General features: G+C 37.8%; 1 protein-coding gene across 3 annotated transcripts; it reads right to left on the minus strand.

Moving 5' to 3' along the window:
- Positions 1-1,129: 1,129 nt before the first annotated feature.
- LOC142348707 (uncharacterized) lies at positions 1,130-24,158 on the minus strand. 3 transcript variants are annotated; one of them, XM_075400163.1, is made up of 3 exons: positions 24,128-24,158; positions 23,586-23,863; positions 1,130-1,295 (listed from the first exon to the last, which is right to left on the minus strand). In XM_075400163.1, exons 2-3 carry the CDS (start codon positions 23,795-23,797, stop codon positions 1,202-1,204), a joined length of 306 nt encoding a protein of 101 aa, XP_075256278.1. In that variant the 5' UTR covers positions 23,798-23,863; positions 24,128-24,158; the 3' UTR covers positions 1,130-1,201. The 3 variants fall into 3 exon arrangements, with proteins under 3 accessions (XP_075256278.1, XP_075256276.1, XP_075256275.1); XM_075400161.1 differs by having other exon boundaries at positions 23,586-23,882; positions 24,128-24,147; XM_075400160.1 differs by lacking the exon at positions 24,128-24,158 and having other exon boundaries at positions 23,586-24,104.

Below are 24,158 nucleotides of genomic sequence, written 5' to 3' on the forward strand. Positions count from 1 at the left end.
AGTGTGACAAAATAAGTTATTAAAAAAATAACTCTAGTGTTCGAAAACATTTCATGACGTACCAAATATACTGATCTAATTATTAATTATTGATGACATTTCGCCGATATTTTGTCGTGCTGCTTTTGATAAGTCATTTCGTTATCAAAAGTAACCCCCGATTTGCTGGAATTTTCCTGGGTTCAAAAGAGTCAGAATTTAACTGGATGCAATTTAGAGTTGCTTGATTATGCTTTCTAAAAACTATTATTTCTGTTTTTTCCTTCATTGAAATTCGATGTCAGCCTAGTTTTTGTCACATACTGTTAGCTTTACTATAACAGCTGATTGTTTTTCAGGAATCATTTATCCTTTAATTGTTTTTGTCTTTAGCGTGACATGCAATTGCTGTATCATCGACAAACTGCAAAACATCGTCTGATCTTTCGTATTTCTTGTCGTTTAATTTTTTAACGTAAAGTATAAAAAATAGATGACCCAGAACAGTTCACTGGGGAACACCATGATTTATGACAGTTCAGTTTGACAAAATCACTCCATTTTTAACTTACTCTCGCCTGTTACATCGAAATGAGTATAAAATTTTCCTTAAAATTTCACAGAACAGGTCTGTTTTTGGCTCGCAAATGTTTTAAACTAACAATTGTGCGCAATTCAGCCATAAAAATTTGCTACATTTTCTGTAATTTTCACTGATTTTGAGTGTTTTGACGAATGCTGGCCAATCAGCTTTGAATTAGTTTTTGCAGTCAAAAGAAGTTAAAAATTTCAGCTTTAATAAAAACTATAGCGTTAAAGTGCTGTGATGCTAATCAAACATTAGAGCGAGCAATAATCAAATCAAACTTTGGCTAAAGTGACTTGCTATAGTTTTTAACAAACTAAAAATCTAGAAAATGTTCAATTTTACTAAAGAAACAGAACTAAAGATTGCGTCTTGAATAGCCCAGTCAATTTTTAGGAAAATTTTAAAATGGAAATGAAACTCAACTCTAACTTTCATCATCACTGCGTTATAATTTCTACAACTGTCAAGATCATAAGTTTGAGCTAAAAAGTAGCTACTCATTTACTCTAAATTTGGCGATGAGATCTAGGAAACAGCGATTCTTTTACTGTGAATAGAACGAAACCATCATATAATAATATTAAGAAATGGGTTAGAAGCTTTGTTAATTTGTGAACAACCGTTAGTTCTATTCTATCGTCTTCTTGGACTTTTGGATCTGTTTGACCTGGGACTGGGTGACCGACTGCGATGTGCACCACGTGAATGAGGGCGACGAGGGCTTCTCCTAAAATTATATAACTTAAGGATAGTTTCGTCACTGGCTCTATAAAATAACATAGTTCTACTCATTCACTTCCAGTAATTTTGTTTGTGATGTAAGAAAAGTTTTTGTTTAAAGCGTAAGATTCAATACCATTCAACGGGTTCAAAAACGAAAGCTAAGAGAATTTACAGCCGAAATACTAAAAACGATGTTAAAAGCTTTTTTGACAGAGGTTCAAAAAAATCTAGATAATGTGAAAAATTTTTCGTGGGCAGTGATCTTACATTAATATATCATAATATTATTTAATAATAATACTAATATTAATACATAAAATACACAGAAAGTGAGGTGATGTTCAATTCACTATCTAAGTTTCAATTTCTTAAGAATTTGGAAGTTTTTTTCAAATTTCGTCTTTTCGACGAGTTATTGAGGTAAGAAATGTTTGTAAAGATTTTGTTCACCATTAGCGTAATTTTTTTTAATTTGAGATTTTTAAAACAAATTGTTGTTTAACATTGTAATAAGCAAAGATTTGGAACAATTACGTTTTTTAAATAGCAATAGAGATAGAAAGTCTAGTTTTGATTTCATCAAGGATTTAAGAGAGCGAGAGTTTGTTGTATTTGAGAGTTGTGTTTGAGAGCCTTTTAAATTTTCCAATTTTTATTGTTTTTGTTTCTTCATGTCAATTGCAGTCCAGTCAAATTTCATGCCAAGGGTTTTTGATGACATATTCTATTTGAGTTCAAATGAAGCCCAATGAACCTAATGGCGGTTTTAATTTTGCAAATGTTTTCTACAAAAAAAATAAGAGGGTTTGAACTTTGTTCCTTTTTTAATCTCATTTCTGTATCCTTCCGTCTAGTTCTCATTAATGACAGGTCCCATCTTCTTTGCAACGAAACAACAATTAATTTGGTTAGCGGTTTTATGTTTTAACTAATGTTTTGATTACTTCGAGTCTATAGCTTTCGAAAAAGTGTTTTTACTCATAATTGTAGTTGTCTTTTTCTCAGAATTTCAAATTCAATTTTTTTCCTGTTTATGTTGTTCATTTTGTATTAGTCATATTGAGGACAGGTCCATTTTTTGCGGTAAAAATGAGGTAGAAATGAATCTACTTAGTGCCTGCGGTTGATAGCTAAATAGTCTAATGATTTTGAGTTATTTTGTTCAAAATTTTTGAACTTGGTCTTTGTCTTTTTTGTCAGCTTGTAACTTAGTCTCGTCAGTGACATGTCCACTTTCATTTTCTTGTATAGCAAATATCATAGTTTATCATACATGTTGATACTTGTTGTTATTTTTGTTGTCTTTTTGCATAGTCTTTTTAATAATGGGTTCCAGTAATGTTGAAATGAGACCTCAATAAACGCATATAGTCTCTTCAGACAAATTTGCCGAACAACATTGAGAGGATATTGCTGAGCAACACTGAACTCACCAAAATAAAAACAAAATTAATTGAAACAAATTGTCAAGCGTTTAGACAAAATGATCGGAGACATTCCCTTTAGCTTTGAGAAGTAAAAAAAGATGCAATCAAAAAGTTGACCAAGCTGAGAACTAAGAATTGTGAAACAAAATATTGATTTACCTGACCAGCAGACCAATTGAATAATGCCAGACAAGTAGACAAATGCGTTTTAACAAATTATGAAACGATAAACATAAACCGACTAACGTCGGATGAATTGCATTCGGATCTTGTAGGGGTTCGAACACAACATCTACAGGACTCCAGGGTAAAAGTCATCCATCTTGACCACTAAGTTTCAACACGTTCGAGAATCAACCAATAACAATTGACTTTATATTAGCAAAAATTGCATTTCGGAGTGAGAGCAATTGACGTCTTTCAAAATGAAGAAATGAAGCTTGAAAAACTCACTGGAGAAATTACAGAATTATCTAGAACAAAAGCGCAAAATTGTTAAAGCAAAATCTTTTCATAGAAAAGATTAACATAGATAACCGACTAACGTCGAGCAAATTGCTCTCAAACGACCAGCGAGCGATTGGCTTCGGTAGTATCCAGTTGAGGCTTAGGGATGCTAGTATTAGGGGGGATCACTGGAGTGTGTGTGCATGTGGGGGAGGGGCGTCAAGCGATGGGGCGTACGGCTGCCAAGACAATTTGAGAGGGAGTTCAAATCAACAGGTGAAGGAGGCTGGACAGTGGGAGTGTTGAGGGGGATCAAACTTTTAAAATTAAGACCCGCCCTTCACATCATGAAACAGTCTCCTACAAACAATTTTGGGGGAGCGCATTCCTAGTGTTTAGTAAAGCTTAGGGCTCTAAGAGGTTTTAATGCCCTCCGAGTGCCACCTGTTTGTCCCGGTTTAAAAAAAACCGGTCAAGCATAAATAGTTTTAAAAAGACCACAGCATCAATATAATTGTTAAAAACTTCGTTTGGGAGCAATTAACAATTGATTCAAACTTCGTTCGAGAGCAATTGAATCAAATAATATAAGCGACAATACTGTCTTCTTTTGGCGACAGCGTGTTGAATAACAAGTTGTTCGATCAGAAACAACAGAAAGCAATAACAAGAAACCTCGCAAAAATCAATGATCGATACATAAGAGGCAAGCAAAGGCAGGTAAAACAGCAATTAGTGTACACGAAACAAGAAATTTGAAAAAACTAAGTAGTTGCTGACACTTATTGAATCAATATCAACAAAACCACAACCGTAATTTCAAATTTTACACACAAAAGCAACATGAAGTTCAAACAAATTTTATTGACGTCTTGAGTTGATAATTTGAAAAACATTATTCATAAAACTTAAAAAAAACGACAAACACAATTTTTTCTAGGTCATCATACTTAAGTCTTCAGAACTATTTATTAACGCTAATGTCAACAGAAAAATTACGTTACAGCCCAGCAACAAACTGTATGTAAATGTAGAGACTAAAAGATGCAAGAACGACCAACTTTTTTTTAATTTGGAAATTATAGCTAAAACAATAGAGAAGTTTACACTCAACTTTTTGTCGCTTATTTCTTCAGAATAAACAGTCATGAAGCCAAAAACATACTGTAAAAAAGCTTCAATAGCGCCTAACAACAACATATTTTCAAAAAATCGAAAAAAGGTTCAACTTTTCAAAATTTTTGATATTAATTTCTTCAAACCATTTCGCTTCACGAGACAATAATTAGAAACAAAAGAAGCTAGTTTGAATGACGAAAGAAAGTTTCACTAGCCCCAACAAAAAATTGCTTGAAAAATGAGAAAAATTGTTTAATTTTTTACAAACATTATATAACTTTAAGTTATCATTTAACTTTTCGTTACTATAATTTATCAGTCAAAAACAAATTTTTAATGATTTTCTGCTGATTGTTTTTTAATCTCTTCAAAACAATCTTGTCACTGTAAACTATCGAGTAACCCATTTTCAAGCCCTAAAAAAGTTTCATTAACCCCTAATACTAAAAAATATTCAAAAAAGGTTAACATAGCTGGCAGGTTGCGAGAAAATGGCCGCAATTGATTCGTAGATCTGCAGTCTTAAAAAGAAAGTAACAGAAACAGACCAAATAGAAGTTTCTTTTTGTTTAATTCTGAGATGTTATATTTTGATTACGAATCCGTATAAGTTCTTGCTGCCTCAAATAGCTGTTCTCAAATAACATTCATTTAGACTGACACACATTCACTTCACCTTATCTCATTCAATTAAAGTAAAGAAAAAACAATTTCAAAGTGAAGAGGTCATTTTCGATAGAGGTAAGTCATGTTTGACCAAAAAAATTAATCACGCAAATGAATAAAAAAAACTCGCTCCAATAAGAGTGAAAAATGACGTCACGCATGCATTTCAGTTAAAATTGCATCAACGATTGAACAAAAAGCAGATTCGAAGCGATTGTGACGTCTTATGGTCGAAACAAAAATCTTGACGAAAAAATAAAAAACCAAGCGAAGGACAATAATAACCCCAGATACTTCTTGTGGCTAATAATAAAATTTTTTCCAAAAACAGAGAAAAATTGTAAATTTTAATGAAAAGTTGCTAAAATTGTGATTTTTATTCCACACAAAGATTTTCGGCCTTCGGCCTTCCCCGCGGATCATAAAACCTTGTCTCACAAATGCAATACGTCGCTTACGTCCCGCTCGCTTCGAAACACCAATATCCCTTTACTTGTAATCCCAATATTTAAAATTGTAATCTAAATTTGCTTAGCACATGTTTATTCAGTCTAATTAAAGTTCAATTTTAAAGCAGTTCTAGGGATGGAAACCCAAATAACAAAATTGATAGAAGCGAGATATAAAGCCGAACTAGACGTGAACTATGTTTACAGAGGCATAAATGAAGCTATAGAAAGCTCAGCACGAAAAAAACAGATTCCGTAACAGATTCCGTAACTTAATGTTTTACTATACTGTAGCTTAGTGTAACTTAGTATACTGTAACTTAGTGTTTTCATGCTCTGGAAAAATTTTACTGGCCCCTGTAAAAAAAGGAGAAAAAAATTATAAGAAAATATTTTAAAAAATACAGAAAAGTCACTATTGCTGTATGTGTTTAAGATACCATTGCCAAACAGGTAGCACAAATAATAATAATAATAATAAAATTAAGATATTCTAACAACATTCTAAAACTCTCAAAAGCTCGAAAAATTTGCAGAATTACACCATTGTGCGCACAAAAACACACAGGAAATTATTTTTTTTTAGTTTGAGCTGTGGTATTCCAAGCAAATTCAGCATCCCCAGCAATTGAATTTCTACAAAAAAGCCAGCTTACAGATTATAATTAAACTCTAAGGTCACTGGGGGTTACTTGTTATCTTGTTTTGGAAGTCTTGGAAAAATGTGTGAAAACATCTTGCAAAGAAGCGTAGCCGGAAGACTCTGATATCATTAAATATCATTAATAACCTAATTAAGACATTAAATTTTTCAGTTTGAAAAGGAGGACAAAAAGACGAAATGAAGGACAAGGTTTTAAATTCAGAAATCATTTTTTGGGTTAGTGGGAATATAACTGTTACACCTCAGACTCACGTGCTCTTTTTTACATAGTAATGTGCTATATGACAACACATAAATTATAATCGGGGGCCATAAATTTTTGGCAACCAAACTCTTACTCTTTAAACTCGATGGACTTCGTATGAGTTTGAGGCTAAACCTGTTCAAATATGGACTGACCACTTAGCAGAAAACACAATAAAAAATTGAGTGCCAAGAAAAAGGAGAAAATAAAAAAGGAGAAAAGACAAAAATTCAGGAACTGGTTGAATTTCTGGGTCGATTCTCTTTGAGTCTCCCCGGGACAAAAATGTTATGTAGCACTTTATTACGTAATAAATGCCACGTGCACCGGGGGTGCAAATTTTAATTACCCACTGAACTGGGGGTCCGAAGCAATACAGAACCAATATTCTTTGAATAAATATTTGGTACAATTTGCGACATCTGAATCATTTTTCAAGAAAAACAAAACTATCATCAGTTTTCAACCAGTGACTGAAACACAACGAAATCCTGACTACACGAAGAGACACCCAGAAAACCCTGAAAGGCAAAACGGCTAAATAAAACATAAAACTGTATCATTTCTTTCAATACAACCTCATGTTTTAGTTTTCATTCAACAGCTCAAAAACAAATCTAATCGAAAAACTGTTAAGGAACAACTGTTCTAAAAAGAACCTGAAAACATAAGGATGACATCAAAAAACAGACTAAAGCAGAAATAAATGTTCCACAATTAAATAAATTCTCTTCAACAAAACCAAAAAATTGACTTGAAAGGAATCAAAGTTCACCAAAGCCACGCGACAGACTATCCGCAGTCAAGGAGCCCACCATAGACCGTAGGACCGTAGGAACTTCAAAATTAATATAGCAACCATTAAAAAGCTTATAAAATAGCGAAAAGAGGTCAAATAGTTCTGAATTTATCCTAAAAATTTAATTTATGCTCTAATTGGTCGAAATTTCTTCCAAGCGAACAATTATTCGTTATTTTATCTGTAAAAACATTTCGAACAATTTTAAAAAAAATGAAAATCCTTTGTAAAGGCCGCTCGTGTGCAAAAAATGGGCTCCTTTAGCAAAATGTTTTTGCATCTACTTTTCTCTCTCTCTCAAAATGATGTGTTGTGAATACAAATTAAAAGGCGGCGAGAATTGTATGCAGTGAGAATTGTACGCAGCAAGAACTGTATGCAGCCACAAATGTAGTTGAGAATGTTTAGAGACACTCAACAACCGGCCGCTTACTTCTGTTAGCAATGATCAATCAGAAACTGACGCAATTTTTTGAAATCATTTTTTCTTGGTTTACCCTCTAGTATGGTGCCTCCATTAGACGAAAGTGACAACTTTGATCACAGAAAGCTGTATGTCCGGGCCCAATCATATGTCGACTCAATTTGGAAACGGTGGTTGGATGAGTGTGTACCGGCTGTGAATCGCCGCAGTAAGTGGTCAACAGCCGCTGCAATGGATTTAATATCAGGAGATCTTGTATGGCTCGCCGAAGATTCATCCCTTGGAGGTTATTTTATTAGGGAGTATCAAAAAACCTCGCATTGGTGACGATGGCGCTGCCTGCTCCGCTGAAAAAAAGAGCTAAGTCCGGTAAGTATGTAATACTGGTTGTAAAACTAGTTCCCGTTTTTGGTGCAGAATTTTCTGGGCGGGAGGATGATGAGATGATGAGAATACAAATTAAAAGCCAGCGGGAATTATATGCAGCGAGAAATGTATGCAGCAAAAAGTGTAAGTGATTTTAATTAAGTTGTATGCGTAACAAAACGAGCACTCGTAGCGCAGTTAGCATAGCACTGTACTCTCAATTTAAGGATCAGTTGTTCGAACCCCAATCACGTCAAACCCTACGATGCAAATTCCGTATTTTAATACAAGTGCTTTCAACAATGAACCGTTTGAGAGCGGTTTTGAACTAAACCAGCCCAATTTAGAGTACGTTGACTAATACATAGAGCAATTAGAATAACAAAACGCTTTGAATGGTTTAGTATTTAAGCAGTAGCAAGGTCAGATTACGTCATTCATGATTTGAATTGACATCTATTGGCTTGCAAAAATTTAACAAGTTTTTTCTACCTTTTTGGCCCTCAGTGCATCTTAACTTAGCTTAAGATTGTTCAACGTTGTGTGTCAGCCGAGATAATTGTGCACAATTTGTTGTGATCGGTCAATAGCCTATCGTTAAAACTACCTAGTAATATCTTGAATAAAGATTATTATTTTATGTTTTCTCGTGATTCGAGTTGAGGCCGTTATCTAGCTCGAATATATTGGACCACCGAGTGAAAGTATTCGGGCTAATGATTACATCGTCAGCTCTTTGTTAACTCCTGACGCACAGAGGCTGGCTCAGTGACAACAACGAACACTTCTGGCACAAAGAGCCTGGGTCAGTGACTACAATCGGTACTTCTGGCAGACAGAGGGTGGGTCAGTGACAAATATCGGCACTTCTGGCAGACAGAGGCTGCGTCAGTGACTACTATTGGTTTTTTTGGCACACAGAGGCTGGATCAGTGACTACTTTTTATCATTTGGCAAACAGAGGCTGGGTTAGTGACTAATATCGGAACTTCTGGCAGACAGAGGGTGGGCTACTGACTTCTATTGGTCTTCTGGCACACAGAGGCTGTGTCACTGACGGCTATTGGGACTTTTGGCACAGTTAAGCTGGGTTAGTGACTGTTATTGGTCTTCTGGCATACACTGGATTAGTGTGCAGGTCTGATTGGGCCATCCGACTCACAGACGCGTAGAAAAGAAGCTGTAAGCAAAACTTTAGACTTCAGACTTTTAAACAGAGTATACTTAATCTATTTGGTGCTACTAATAGGCCCACTGGTGGGTGAGCCCCCAATTTAGGTTTCCTTAGCCGAATATCTTGTGTACTCAATCAGCCGAATAACTTGGGTGCTCATTTAGCCGAATAACTTGGGTGCTCAATTAGCCGAAAAACTTTGGACGCTCAATCAGCCGAAACTTCTTGGTTGATCAATTAGCCGAACTAATTGGATAATCAATCAGCCGAATAACTTGGGTGCTCATTTTGCCGAATAACTTGGGTGCTCAATTAACCCAATGATTTGGGTGCTCAATTAGCTGAATAACTTGGGTGCTCAATAAGCCGAAATTTCTTGGGTGTTCAATTAGCGGAAAAATTTGTTGATGCTAAATTAGCCGAAAAATTATTGTGTTCAATTAGCCGAAAATTTTTGGATGCTCGAAAAGCCTTTAAAATTTGGGTATTCAATTAGCCAACCTTTTCTTTGGATGCACACTTAGCCGAAAATTTTTTGATGCACAATTAGCCGAATATGTTTTGTGTGTTCAATTAGCCTTATTCTAGTTTGCAATTAGCAAAAGACTTTTTTCCAGTTCAATTTGCCGAAGTTTTCTCTAGCGCTCAATAAGCCGAACTTTTATTAATTGTCCAATCAGCCGAAAGTTTTTTTGCGATCACTTTACGAAAAATATTGATAATCAGGTCTAAATGACTTTGTTTGACCAGTAAAAAAAATTAAATGTTTTATTGTTGGTGCTAGCTCCCTTAGTTGAACGATAAGTAATTTGCGTGAACCTCAGTACTCTTGTCACGTACAAAGTTTCATAGCCGAACTTGGCTTGAGCTTTAAAAGTTTTCAATCGAAGGAGAACTGTGCAGTAAAAGTTAAGCGTTGAGTACCCACACGCAGACAAAATTAATATTTGGCGCGACGCCAAAAATATTATTTTAACGCCTAATCCCAACAACAGTCTTAACCCACTATCTGCAAATGAGTTGATTGGGGAGCTTAATCTGTTCAAGAACAAAAGAAGCGCAATAGTGAATTGCCTCCGGCAATGAATCCCGACATCGTTGCAGCACCTATGCAGAAAGATTTTGTTGTAGTCCACTTTTTGAAAGAATTGCTTTCAAAACGCAAAGCAAAGGTCCCGGCAGTTGTCACGACTACACATAAATGCAACCACCTTTCTCTTGTGAGGTCAACTTCCTAACAACTGTAGGTTCTATAGCTTCGACCTTGACCGTCTCATTAAGAAAACGCGCCAGAAGAGACTGAACCAACGACGTCAAAAAGCTGGTGCTAACAGGTCGGCTGCTTTCTTGGACGATTCTACTCCCGAGCTGTGGCAAGTTTAAGTGCAAGGCGTTAGCTTGGCAGTCGTTTCCTACTGGTTAGCGGCGGTGCTGTTGTATTGAGCCCTTCGGCCTTCCCCGCGGATCATAAAACCTTGTCTCACAAATGCAATACGTCGCTTACGTCCCGCGCGCTTCGAAACACCAATATCCCTTTACTTGTAATCCCAATATTTAAAATTGTAATCTAAATTTGCTTAGCACATGTTTATTCAGTCTAATTAAAGTTCAATTTTAAAGCAGTTCTAGGGATGGAAACCCAAATAACAAAATTGATAGAAGCGAGATATAAAGCCGAGATATAAAGCCGCTTAGTGTAACTTAGTATACTGTAACTTAGTGTTTTCATGCTCTGGAAAAATTTTACTGGCCCCTGTAAAAAAAGGAGAAAAAAATTATAAGAAAATATTTTAAAAAATACAGAAAATTCACTATTGCTGTATGTGTTTAAGATACCATTGCCAAACAGGTAGCACAAATAATAATAATAATAATAAAATTAAGATATTCTAACAAAATTCTAAAACTCTCAAAAGCTCGAAAAATTTGCAGAATTACACCATTGTGCGCACAAAAACACACAGGAAATTATTTTTTTTAGTTTGAGCTGTGGTATTCCAAGCAAATTCAGCATCCCCAGCAATTGAATTTCTACAAAAAAGCCAGCTTACAGATTATAATTAAACTCTAAGGTCACTGGGGGTTACTTGTTATCTTGTTTTGGAAGTCTTGGAAAAATGTGTGAAAACATCTTGCAAAGAAGCGTAGCCGGAAGACTCTGATATCATTAAATATCATTAATAACCTAATTAAGACATTAAATTTTTCAGTTTGAAAAGGAGGACAAAAAGACGAAATGAAGGACAAGGTTTTAAATTCAGAAATCATTTTTTGGGTTAGTGGGAATATAACTGTTACACCTCAGACTCACGTGCTCTTTTTTACATAGTAATGTGCTATATGACAACACATAAATTATAATCGGGGGCCATAAATTTTTGGCAACCAAACTCTTACTCTTTAAACTCGATGGACTTCGTATGAGTTTGAGGCTAAACCTGTTCAAATATGGACTGACCACTTAGCAGAAAACACAATAAAAAATTGAGTGCCAAGAAAAAGGAGAAAATAAAAAAGGAGAAAAGACAAAAATTCAGGAACTGGTTGAATTTCTGGGTCGATTCTCTTTGAGTCTCCCCGGGACAAAAATGTTATGTAGCAGTTTATTACGTAATAAATGCCACGTGCACCGGGGGTGCAAATTTTAATTACCCACTGAACTGGGGGTCCGAAGCAATACAGAACCAATATTCTTTGAATAAATATTTGGTACAATTTGCGACATCTGAATCATTTTTCAAGAAAAACAAAACTATCATCAGTTTTCAACCAGTGACTGAAACACAACGAAATCCTGACTACACGAAGAGACACCCAGAAAACCCTGAAAGGCAAAACGGCTAAATAAAACATAAAACTGTATCATTTCTTTCAATACAACCTCATGTTTTAGTTTTCATTCAACAGCTCAAAAACAAATCTAATCGAAAAACTGTTAAGGAACAACTGTTCTAAAAAGAACCTGAAAACATAAGGATGACATCAAAAAACAGACTAAAGCAGAAATAAATGTTCCACAATTAAATAAATTCTCTTCAACAAAACCAAAAAAATGACTTGAAAGGAATCAAAGTTCACCAAAGCCACGCGACAGACTATCCGCAGTCAAGGAGCCCACCATAGACCGTAGGAACTTCAAAATTAATATAGCAACCATTAAAAAGCTTATAAAATAGCGAAAAGAGGTCAAATAGTTCTGAATTTATCCTAAAAATTTAATTTATGCTCTAATTGGTCGAAATTTCTTCCAAGCGAACAATTATTCGTTATTTTATCTGTAAAAACATTTCGAACAATTTTTTTTAAAAAAATGAAAATCCTTTGTAAAGGCCGGTCGTGTACAAAAAATGCGCTCCTTTAGCAAAATGTTTTTGCATCTACTTTTCTCTCTCTCTCAAAATGATGTGTTGTGAATACAAATTAAAAGGCAGCGAGAATTGTATGCAGTGAGAATTGTACGCAGCAAGAACTGTATGCAGCCACAAATGTAGTTGAGAATATTTAGAGACACTCAACAACCGGCCGCTTACTTCTGTTAGCAATGATCTATCAGAAACTGACGCAATTTTTTGAAATCATTTTTTCTCGGTTTACGCTCTAGTATGGTGCCTCCATTAGACGAAAGTGACAACTTTGATCACAGAAAGCTGTATGTCCGGGCCCAATCATATGTCGACTCAATTTGGAAACGATGGTTGGATGAGTGTGTACCGGCTGTGAATCGCCGCAGTAAGTGGTCAACAGCCGCTGCAATGGATTTAATGTCAGGAGATCTTGTATGGCTCGCCGAAGATTCATCCCTTGGAGGTTATTTTTTTAGGGAGTATCAAAAAACCTCGCATTGGTGACGATGGCGCTGCTTGCTCCGCTGAAAAAAGAGCTAAGTCCGGTAAGTATGTAATACTGGTTGGAAAACTAGTTCCCGTTTTTGGTGCAGAATTTTCTGGGCGGGAGGATGATGAGATGATGAGAATACAAATTAAAAGCCAGCGGGAATTATATGCAGCGAGAAATGTATGCAGCAAAAAGTGTAAGTGATTTTAATTAAGTTGTATGCGTAACAAAACGAGCACTCGTAGCGCAGTTAGCATAGCACTGTACTCTCAATTTAAGGATCAGTTGATCGAACCCCAATCACGTCAAACCCTACGATGCAAATTCCGTATTCTAATACAAGTGCTTTCAACAATGAACCGTTTGAGAGCTGTTTTGAACTAAACCAGCCCAATTTAGAGTACGTTGACTAATACATAGAGCAATTAGAATAACAAAACGCTTTGAATGGTTTAGTATTTAAGCAGTAGCAAGGTCAGATTACGTCATTCATGATTTGAATTGACATCTATTGGCTTGCAAAAATTTAACAAGTTTTTTCTACCTTTTTGGCCCTCAGTGCATCTTAACTTAGCTTAAGATTGTTCAACGTTGTGTGTCAGCCGAGATAAGTGTGCACAATTTGTTGTGATCGGTCAATAGCCTATCGTTAAAACTACCTAGTAATATCTTGAATAAAGATTAATATTTTATGTTTTCTCGTGATTCGAGTTAAGGCCGTTATCTAGCTCGAATATATTGGACCACCGAGTGAAAGTAATCGTGCTAATGATTACATCGTCAGCTCTTTGTTAACTCCTGACGCACAGAGGCTGGCTCAGTGACAACAATGAACACTTCTGGCACAAAGAGCCTGGGTCAGTGACTACAATCGGTACTTCTGGCAGACAGAGGGTGGGTCAGTGACAAATATCGGCACTTCTGGCAGACAGAGGCTGCGTCAGTGACTACTATTGGTTTTTTTGGCACACAGAGGCTGGATCAGTGACTACTTTTTATCATTTGGCAAACAGAGGCTGGGTTAGTGACAAATATCGGAACTTCCGGCAGACAGTCAAGCTGGGTTAGTGACTGTTATTGGTCTTCTGGCATACACTGGATTAGTGTGCAGGTCTGATTGGGCCATCCGACCAATCAGACCTGCACACTAACCGACTCACAGACGCGTAGAAAAGAAGCTGTAAGCAAAACTTTAGACTTCAGACTTTTAAACAGAGTATACTTAATCTATTTGGTGCTACTAATAGGCCCACTGGTGGGTGAGCCCCCAATTTAGGTTTCCTTAGCCGAATATCTTGTGTACTCAATCAGCCGAATAACTTGGGTGCTCATTTAGCCGAATAACTTGGGTGCTCAATTAGCCGAAAAACTTTGGACGCTCAATCAGCCGAAACTTCTTGGTTGATCAATTAGCCGAACTAATTGGATAATCAATCAGCCGAATAACTTGGGTGCTCATTTAGCCGAATAACTTGGGTGCTCAATTAACCCAATGATTTGGGTGCTCAATTAGCTGAATAACTTGGGTGCTCAATTAGCCAAATTACTTGGGTGCTCAATTAGCCGAAGAACTTGGGTGCTCAATAAGCCGAAATTTCTTGGGTGTTCAATTAGCGGAAAAATTTGTTGATGCTAAATTAGCCGAAAAATTATTGTGTTCAATTAGCCGAAAATTTTTGGATGCTCGAAAAGCCTTTAAAATTTGGGTATTCAATTAGCCAACCTTTTCTTTGGATGAACACTTAGCCGAAAATTTTTTGATGCACAATTAGCCGAATATGTTTTGTGTGTTCAGTTAGCCTTATTCTAGTTTGCAATTAGCAAAAGACTTTTTTCCAGTTCAATTTGCCGAAGTTTTCTCTAGCGCTCAATAAGCCGAACTTTTATTAATTGTCCAATCAGCCGAAAGTTTTTTTGCGATCACTTTACGAAAAATATTGATAATCAGGTCTAAATGACTTTGTTTGACCAGTAAAAAAAATTAAATGTTTTATTGTTGGTGCTAGCTCCCTTAGTTGAACGATAAGTAATTTGCGTGAACCTCAGTACTCTTGTCACGTACAAAGTTTCATAGCCGAACTTGGCTTGAGCTTTAAAAGCTTTCAATCGAAGGAGAACTGTGCAGTAAAAGTTAAGCGTTGAGTACCCACACGCAGACAAAATTAATATTTGGCGCGACGCCAAAAATAATATTTTAACGCCTAATCCCAACAACAGTCTTAACCCACTATCTGCAAATGAGTTGATTGGGGAGCTTAATCTGTTCAAGAACAAAAGAAGCGCAATAGTGAATTGCCTCCGGCAATGAATCCCGACATCGTTGCAGCACCTAAGCAGACAGATTTTGTTGTAGTCCACTTTTTGAAAGAATTGCTTTCAAAACGCAAAGCAAAGGTCCCGGCAGTTGTCACGACTACACATAAATGCAACCACCTTTCTCTTGTGAGGTCAACTTCCTAACAACTGTAGGTTCTATAGCTTCGACCTTGACCGTCTCATTAAGAAAACGCGCCAGAAGAGACTGAACCAACGACGTCAAAAAGCTGGTGCTAACAGGTCGGCTGCTTTCTTGGACGATTCTACTCCCGAGCTGTGGCAAGTTTAAGTGCAAGGCGTTAGCTTGGCAGTCGTTTCCTACTGGTTAGCGGCGGTGCTGTTGTATTGAGCCCTTCGGCCTTCCCCGCGGATCATAAAACCTTGTCTCACAAATGCAATACGTCGCTTACGTCCCGCTCGCTTCGAAACACCAATATCCCTTTACTTGTAATCCCAATATTTAAAATTGTAATCTAAATTTGCTTAGCACATGTTTATTCAGTCTAATTGAAGTTCAATTTTAAAGCAGTTCTAGGGATGGAAACCCAAATAACGAAATTGATAGAAGCGAGATATAAAGCCGAACTAGACGTGAACTATGTTTACAGAGGCATAAATGAAGCTATAGAAAGCTCAGCACGAAAAAAAAACGATTCCAAATCATGATAGGCAAGGCCAAAGACTTTTCTCTACAGCAAAATCTAAAAATGATCAGTTGATGAAGTTAGCAGCCCGACAACCTAACAAAGTACAAATCACTGAGAACCTGAAACTCTGGTTGAAAGAAGCTAGCAAAACACCTGATATGTATGTAATAAGGGCACCCCAATGCATTGAGTCACTCAAAGGAAACCAAAGTACCAGCAAATCTCAGAGGAAAGCGTCGAGTAGAGGTACAAAGACGAATTTGATGGCATCAAAACGGAGACGCCTAATAGCAAAACTTACGCGAGAAGAGTCTGAAATAGTAAAATGAGGATAAAAAACCGGATCAACAAAAGCATCAAATAAAAATGAACACAATTAGCGAAGAAAACAGAAAGACTCTTTGAAGCTAAAGTGAAAAAACTCGAGAAGATTGAGTCCTCGGACAAACACCTAGGTCATGAACTTGACGAGCAACTAAAGTCAAATCATATCGACACTGTTGAGCGTTTAACTGATTGGGCAAACAATGCAACCCCAAAAACACTTTTTCTGCCGCGATCACAACAAAGTCTTCAGAGGAACCACGAAACTTAGGCGCTTCTAATCAAAGCATTGCTGCTCCACAGATGGACATCAATCCACTTCTTGGTACATCGAGAGATTACATAAAATTGAAAGAAACATAATGAAGTGCAGAACGGTCCATCCCCGACAAACATTACTCAAATCCCTTGAGCCCAATTAAGAGGTTTCCATAATGAATCACAACTGGCTAGCACAAATAGTGGCTTTGTTCGCACTCTTCGATGGGGGGTTTCGGACGTCATTTCTTTGAGAAAAAAGGATAATCAGCTAGTCAAAACAGGTAGTCAAAACATTCAAGTAACTGTTAACCTGACCGACGAGGTCGTTAGACTTATCAGCCTTTCTGCCTAGGGTGAAGTATTGAATCTGACTTCAAATGATACCAATCACAATAACTCTGACCAACAGCAGACTCAAGCAGCGGTTGTAAACAACAATGTGATGCTAATTCCAAATAGGAACGATCGCAGTTTAGTGAATCAGGGTAGTGATCAAAACCTCCTTGCAAATACAAACAGCTCAAGAGTTGTCCTAAGCAAATCCTTCAACTCAATATCAATATGCACATGTTCAAATTAGACATAACCGAATTCGGAACAATCGAAAAAATTATTACGCAATGCCAGGCACTTCCTTCCAAATTTAACGCGTTGTCATATGCCAACATTAGATACTGTAGCCCAGTGATTTTCCCGGGTGACAGCACAACAAATGCCAAACACAAATATGAGACAACCTAAGGTATCATTTTCGAGCGGTGGTACGACTTTTCATCACGAAACAATTTTTCAACAGCTACGGTGGTAACTCAGCCCAATAAAACAGTGTCGGCGCCTTTGCAACATTATACAGATCCAATGCTTCTTTTTCAGAAACCCACGATGACCATTTACCCAACGAACGCTGTAATGACACTCCCCGCAGCACAAATACCTCAAACGAATCAGTCACTCAATGCGAAAGATTTGGCCGACGCGCTAACTTCTAGTCATCTCCATCCCTTGCCTAAATGGAACTTTTCCACTAAACTGAAGACCCACTTATGTGGCGCGAATAGATAGGACAGTTCAGACGTGCAATTGATTCCCAGATTATCTCAGATGCTGCCATGTTCAATTATTTGAAAGATTTTTACCAGAAAAGCCAAGAAGTCTATAGAACAGATCGCGTATACACGAGCTCTATACAATGACGCAATGAAAATCTTGGAAAAAAAATCAATCAACCGCACGCCATTGTTGGTGCTCATCTGGATCGAGCAATCCCCCCACTACAGATGCATAATACCGAAAAGATTACTGCCTATGCGTCGGTGATTTCCAGTGTGGTTGGCATGTTTCGTTCACTGTCGTATGATTCTGATGTTCAAAACTCGTCTTTAGTAAATCAAGCCGTGGATAAGGTGCCGCCAAATCTTAAGGAATCTAGGTGCTCACACATATTGTGAGGAACCAATGGGACTGTCGAACATTGCTGGAACTCAATGAATGGCTGCAGACGAAGTCTGGCATTCATGAGCGCATGAAAAAAGCCAAGTTGAAAACCATACCTGAAGGGCCGCCTTTTTTGTCAAAAAAAAATACTACTTCAAATTTTTGTTGCATCTGGTTCAAAACTAACTGACACGAAAACCAAGAACCAAACTCCAAGACCCATTAAAGATGAACCTTTCCTTCATTGTTAGGCTAATCATCCTTTGTGGCGATGTCCGGATTTTACAAGCGAGAACCCAACACGAAGAACTAGATTTGTTGCTGAGAAAAAGCGCTGCTTCTCCTGCTTGAAAAATTCATATCAGTTTAGAAATTGCCCCAACCCCCCCCCCCCCCAAAAAAAAATTAAACAGTCTGGTTGCACTATTTCAGAACTTTCATTGCTACACGGAGCTGATCGTATCTTCACTAGAAATAACCAAAAGAAAGTAAATAAAGCTGAAAATGCTCCAATTACACATTCGTCACCGTCAGTGACAATTAGTTGTAAGAATTAACTACCAACTCGGAGTAGCTCGTCCTCCTTTCCCTCAGAGTTGGACGTAAAAGGTCTTCTGCTAGTGAAAGGGGTTGAATTAATTAGCACCACTGATGAGAAAACAAAAGTTTTGCGCTATGTGATCCAGCATGCAATCATTCATGGATTTCGAAGATCTTAAGTTTAAAGGTAAATAATTGAGTTTAATGGCTGGCGGGACAAACACTCAGCAGACAATTAATACTCTTTTGACAGGCGTCACAGTATAACATATAGCCGAAAACAGTTCTTCAGTTGCAAGAAACGTACCCGTATTTGAGTGTTCTGGATTTCGTTCAGTATAGCTATTCGAATATCGAAATGATTCTAGGCCCGGACGGGTACCACGCCACCCGCCCGATTGAGTATGTTGAAAGTGAATCAAAATGCAGTCCCGTTGCCGTCCGTCTACCAATAGAATGGGTGTTGAGAGGTTCACTGCCTTCAAACTCTAATTGCTTTTCGTCCTGCTTCAAAGCTATTATTGAGCCAGAACAAGATTTATTAGAACAGTTAAGAACCTGGTACGAATTGAAGTCAAATCTTAGAGAAAACCACAATGCACGATGGTCAAAGACACCAAGTTGGAAAGCTCTGGGCTAATGACAACCTCGACTTACCAAGGAACTATTACTCAGCACTCCTGCAGATAAAGTCGCTCGAAAAAGAGCTTTCTAAAGACGAAGAACTTCGGTCTAAATTTTCAAGAAACAGAGGTGATGATGTCAAAAAAGGCTAGGTTTTCGGATAGAAAACCCAAAATATCCCAGTCAACGATTCAAGCGTGAGTGGTATTTCCCACATCACCCTGTAATAAATCCAAATAAACCTGAAAGTTTTAGAAATGCATTAAACGACCTGCAAAATTCTACGGAGATTCAGTAAAAATTTTTTTACTGACTGGCCTTCATTGTTAGGCTAATCATCCTTTGTGGCGATGTCCGGATTTTACAAGCGAGAACCCAACACGAAGAACTAGAATTGTTGCTGAGAAAAAGCGCTGCTTCTCCTGCTTGAAAAATTCATATCAGTTTAGAAATTGCCCCAACCCCCCCCCCCCAAAAAATTAAACAGTCTGGTTGCACTATTTCAGAACATTCATTGCTACACGGAGCTGATCGTATCTTCCCTAGAAACAACCAAAAGAAAGTAAATAAAGCTGAAAATGCTCCAATTACACAGTCTTCACCGTCAGTGACAATTAGTTGTAAGAATTAACTACCAACTCGGAGTAGCTCGTATTTCCCACATCACCCTGTAATAAATCCAAATAAACCTGAAAGTTTTAGAAATGCATTAAACGACCTGCAAAATTCTACGGAGATTCAGTAAAAATTTTTTTACTGACTGGCCTTGACCTGCTGCAGCGTCTCATTCATAATCTCATCCGTTTTTGGCCGTCTCCGCCAATATCGAAGGCATGTTGCTTCAAGTGGTTGTTCCAATTGCCGATCAGCCCTGCCTCAGGTTTTTGAAGTTGGGGGACCCATCATCAGAAGTGATGGTATACCAATACAGCCGACATATATTTTGTGCGTTGGGTTCGCCAACTTGCGCGAAATTTGCTCTTCAGAAAACAGCAAAAAAACAACATTCGTAAATTACCCAACGCTGCTCATCGGGGAAATATGGACGTAGTATTAGATAAGATCTATATGGACGACTATTTGGATTCTCTAGATGCACCACACGGAGCAATAAGTAGAGCCAAAAATTTAGTTGTGTTATTGAAATTAGGAGGATTCATTTTTACAAATTCTATAAGTAACACACATACTTGCTTCATGAAATTGAAAACAATGACCAATTATCCCAGTCTAAAGTAATCCTAGTTTCTGATGAAGAAACTTCTTAATATGTTTTGGTTCTGAAATGGGACCATCGAAAGGATACCTTAGTCATTATTCGAGACACGGAGTGCGACGAAAGCAACAAAGTTACGCAACGCTTAGTGCTCATTCTAGTATCAAAAGTCTTTGACCCCATCGGATTGGCCCCGCCGCCCACGATTACTGCTCAACTGTTGTTGAAGGACATCTGAAGACTGAGTAGCCGAAACTGGGATAACACTCTGCACTTTGAAATGATGAATAGGTTCAAGGTCTGGAGTTCAGATCTGCCTAAATTGAGCAACTTAACTATCCGTAGAACTTTCTTCTCAGGCGTTTTCGATTAGTTGGAGCTTCATGTTTTCAGAGACAGCTCTCAGGATGTCTTTAGTTCAGTTGCGATCCTCAGTGCCAAAGTAAAATCAGGAAATATATAACGTACCGATCTTGCTTTTGTTCTGAGATAAGCGAGAGTTGCCCCCATGAATATTTTAACAGTTCACAAACTAGAATTACAGGCCACCCTCCTGGCGACACAGTTGAAAGTTGACATAACTAATGCCCTAACATATAAATTGAGCAGATTCATTATGTTGACTAAGGCACCACTGTTCTAGATTGACTGGGTTCACTTGATAAGCCACCAATACTTTTTGCTAACAGAGTTTCTGAAATTCTAGAGTCGACAACAGTCAATCAATGGTTCCATTTGTCAACTGCAGACAACCCTGCAGATTGCGGAACGAGATACATGTCAGCTGAAGATATAAAAAAAACAGTTGGTTAACAGGACCGAGCTTTTTGTTGACTTCTCACTTCCTTTTTCAACCCAGCATAAGCATCAAAGATGTAATACCTCATACGATTTGCACGAAGATTTAACTTCGCCTGAAGTGGCGTTTGCCGTCAATGCCTTGCAATCTGAAAAAATATGTGTCTTTAAAAAGTACAGTTCGTTCAACAAACTAGTCGGAATTACCACCAATCTCCTCTGTATACTCCATGAACATGCTTCATATCGTACACCAGATGGCATTATTTGCAATCCTGATGAACTTCGAGTAGCTGAGGCTAAACTTCAATTTCACATGCAGTCAAAATCTTTCTAAATTGAGAAAAAGACTACTTTTTGGTGGTAAACAAATAAACAAAAAGCACCATTCATGTCATTCATTGGCCCAAATGCCTCGATTGGATGAATTGGCTGATTGAAACTTTTTGTTGAGGCGGACAATGATCTCAAACACCCAATTATTTTAGACAGCCGTCATCCGGCATTCAGATTGTTCCTTTGGAAGAAACACCAGCAAAATCATCTAGAAGATGTTGACTTCTTACGAGCTTTCATCCAGCGCCGTTTCGCTATCATCAGTCTTTGTCCCACTGTGAGGTCATTCAAGCACAATTGTATTTTATGTCGTAAGCAGAGTGTAGACACAGTGAAGCCAGTGATGGCCGATCCACTAGTCGAGCGTCTGTTCTATGGTAATACTCTTCTCTACAATTCAGGGATCGAATATTTCGGCCTGTTCTATGTCGCTGTCGAGCGTTCAACTGAGAAGCGCTGGGAGGTTTCCTTTCACGTGCCTTACAACTCGAGCAGCCATCACTCAGGTCGAAAATTGTATGGATACCAGCTCCTGGGTTATGGGGACAGAATGATTCATCTCACGATGAGGGACACCGCAAGTTTTATGGTCAGACAACGGAACAAACTTTACTGGTGCCTAGAAGGAGTTGTCAGCTTGCTTTTAAGTTTTAAATCAGAGAACGATTGCAAGCAAAATGTCACAGAAAAGTATCTTTGTGGTTCGTGGGAACGAACGGGACTGAGTGTCAGAAGGAAGGTCTACTATAGTCTTGGTAGCTGCCGATTGACTGACGACAGCTTCAGACAACAATCTGTCTAGTTGAGACGACACTCAACAGCCGGCCGCTTACTTCTGTTAGCAATGATCAATCAGAAACTGACGCAATTTGTCGGAATCATTTTCTTATTGGGATCCACTCTAGTATGGTGCCTTCATTAGACGAAAGTGAGAACTTTGATCACAGAAAGCTGTACGTCCGGGCCCAAACATATGCCGACTCAATTCGGAAACGTTGGTTGGATGAGTGTGTACCGGCTCTGAATCGCCGCAGTAAGAGGTCAACAGCCACTGCAATTGATTTAATGTCAAAAGATCTTGCTTGGCTCGCCGAAGATTCATCCCATGGAGGCCATTTTTTTAGGGAGTATCGAAAAACCTCGCATTGGTGATGATGGCCCGCAAAAAAGAGCTAAGTCCGGTAAATATTTACCACCGGTTGTAGAACTGTTTCCCGTTTTTGATGCTCAACTTTCCGGGCCGGAGGATGATGTGAATACAAATTAAAAGCCAGCGAGAATTATTTGCAGCGAGAATTGTATGCAGCAACAAATGTTAGTGGTTTCATTTAAGTTGTATGCGAAACAAAACAAGCATCCATAGCGCAGTTAGTATAGCACTCTACTCTGAATCTTAGGATCGGTCGTTCGAGTCCCGACCATGTCGAGCCCTACTTTGCAAAATCCGTATTCTAATTCATTTGTCTTGAGCAGCAAGCGGTTTGCGAGCGGTTTTTTAGCTAAACCAGTCAGATTTAGAGTAAGTTGGCTGGAATATAAAATCATTAGAATAACAAAACGCATTGAATAGTTGAGTTTTTAATCCATAACGAGGTCAGATTACGTCACTCATGAGCTGAATTTTGGCTGTCAGTGCATCCTAATTTAACGCAAGGTTGTTCAACGTTGTGTGTTAGCCGATATAACTGTGCACAGTTTTGTATGATCGGAAAATAGCTTATCGTTATAAACATACATAATTAGTTCTTGAACAAATATTATTCTTTTATATTTTCTCGTGATTCGAGTTTAGGCCGTTATCTAGCTCGAATATGATGCTAGAAAAAAGCACGCTAAATTATCTCTCTGCTCTCTTTTCACGCGCGGCATTTGACTTCTTCTAAAACATATCCCTCTAAAAATGGATTTCACCGGTTAAAATAAAAAAATCGTCATTACTCCTCCTCGAGTCGTAAAAAAAAGACAGAGCATCATTCCAATTCAGTTCTTGGATTGCCAAAAATAGGGCTGCTATAATAACAAATTGAGAAGATGAGGGCGGGTATTGAAAATCACCATCTTGAGAAACATGTACCCAAATAACAAAAAAAAAACTATAGTTACTTTATCTCTTTGCGTCATTTTTCGTATTTGGATAAAAAAATGCATTCAATACTACAATTTATTTAAGCAAAACAATACCAACCTTCCTCTTGGTGACGCAGGACTTCGTCTTTTTGGCGATCTGGGTGAATTTCGTGATCTGGGTCTTTTGGGCACTTGTTGTATTCCTCCCTGGCTGTAGGGAACAAACTTTAGATCATGCTGGGCTCTGATTGGTGGAGTGTGGCCGGGTGCTGGGGATGGGGGTGGTGCCTGCTGAGGGGGAGGTGGCGGGGGAGGAGGCTCGCTTGCCATACTTGAGTTTCAAAGTCAAAAATGAAGTTGAAAGTTCCGTCAATTTTCTATGTTTCGGTAGTTACTCTGCAATATTTTTTTAGTTCTTCGATTATAATTTGACTTGAGAGCCTGTAGCACCATTATCATTATCTTAACGATTACTATATTGTTAACAATTGTTTACAAAAAAAATGTCTTAAGATTTAGTTTTATTTTATTTCTTGCTGTTGAGTGTCAGACTTGAAAGCGGTCCAAACTCGACCAAAATTAAAGAAACAATGTTTTAGAAACAAATTTCACGACAGATGTTTCATTCTTATATGAATTTTTGGTGCAAATTTAACTGACCTATTGTCAAATTACAAAGTAGAAGTCAAAA

The sequence above is a fragment of the Convolutriloba macropyga genome, chromosome 10 (assembly GCF_964194025.1).
Source record: "Convolutriloba macropyga chromosome 10, txConMacr16.3, whole genome shotgun sequence".
Lineage (NCBI taxonomy): Eukaryota > Metazoa > Xenacoelomorpha > Acoela > Convolutidae > Convolutriloba > Convolutriloba macropyga.

Excerpts from the sequence above, each read along its gene's own strand:
- LOC142348707 (XM_075400163.1), bottom strand. The coding sequence starts at position 23,797 with ATGGCAAGCGAGCCTCCTCCCCCGCCACCTCCCCCTCAGCAGGCACCA. Across the intron at positions 1,296-23,585 it reads CCTGCGTCACCAAGAGGAAG|GAGAAGCCCTCGTCGCCCTC; the intron begins GTTGGTATTGTT and ends ATATAATTTTAG.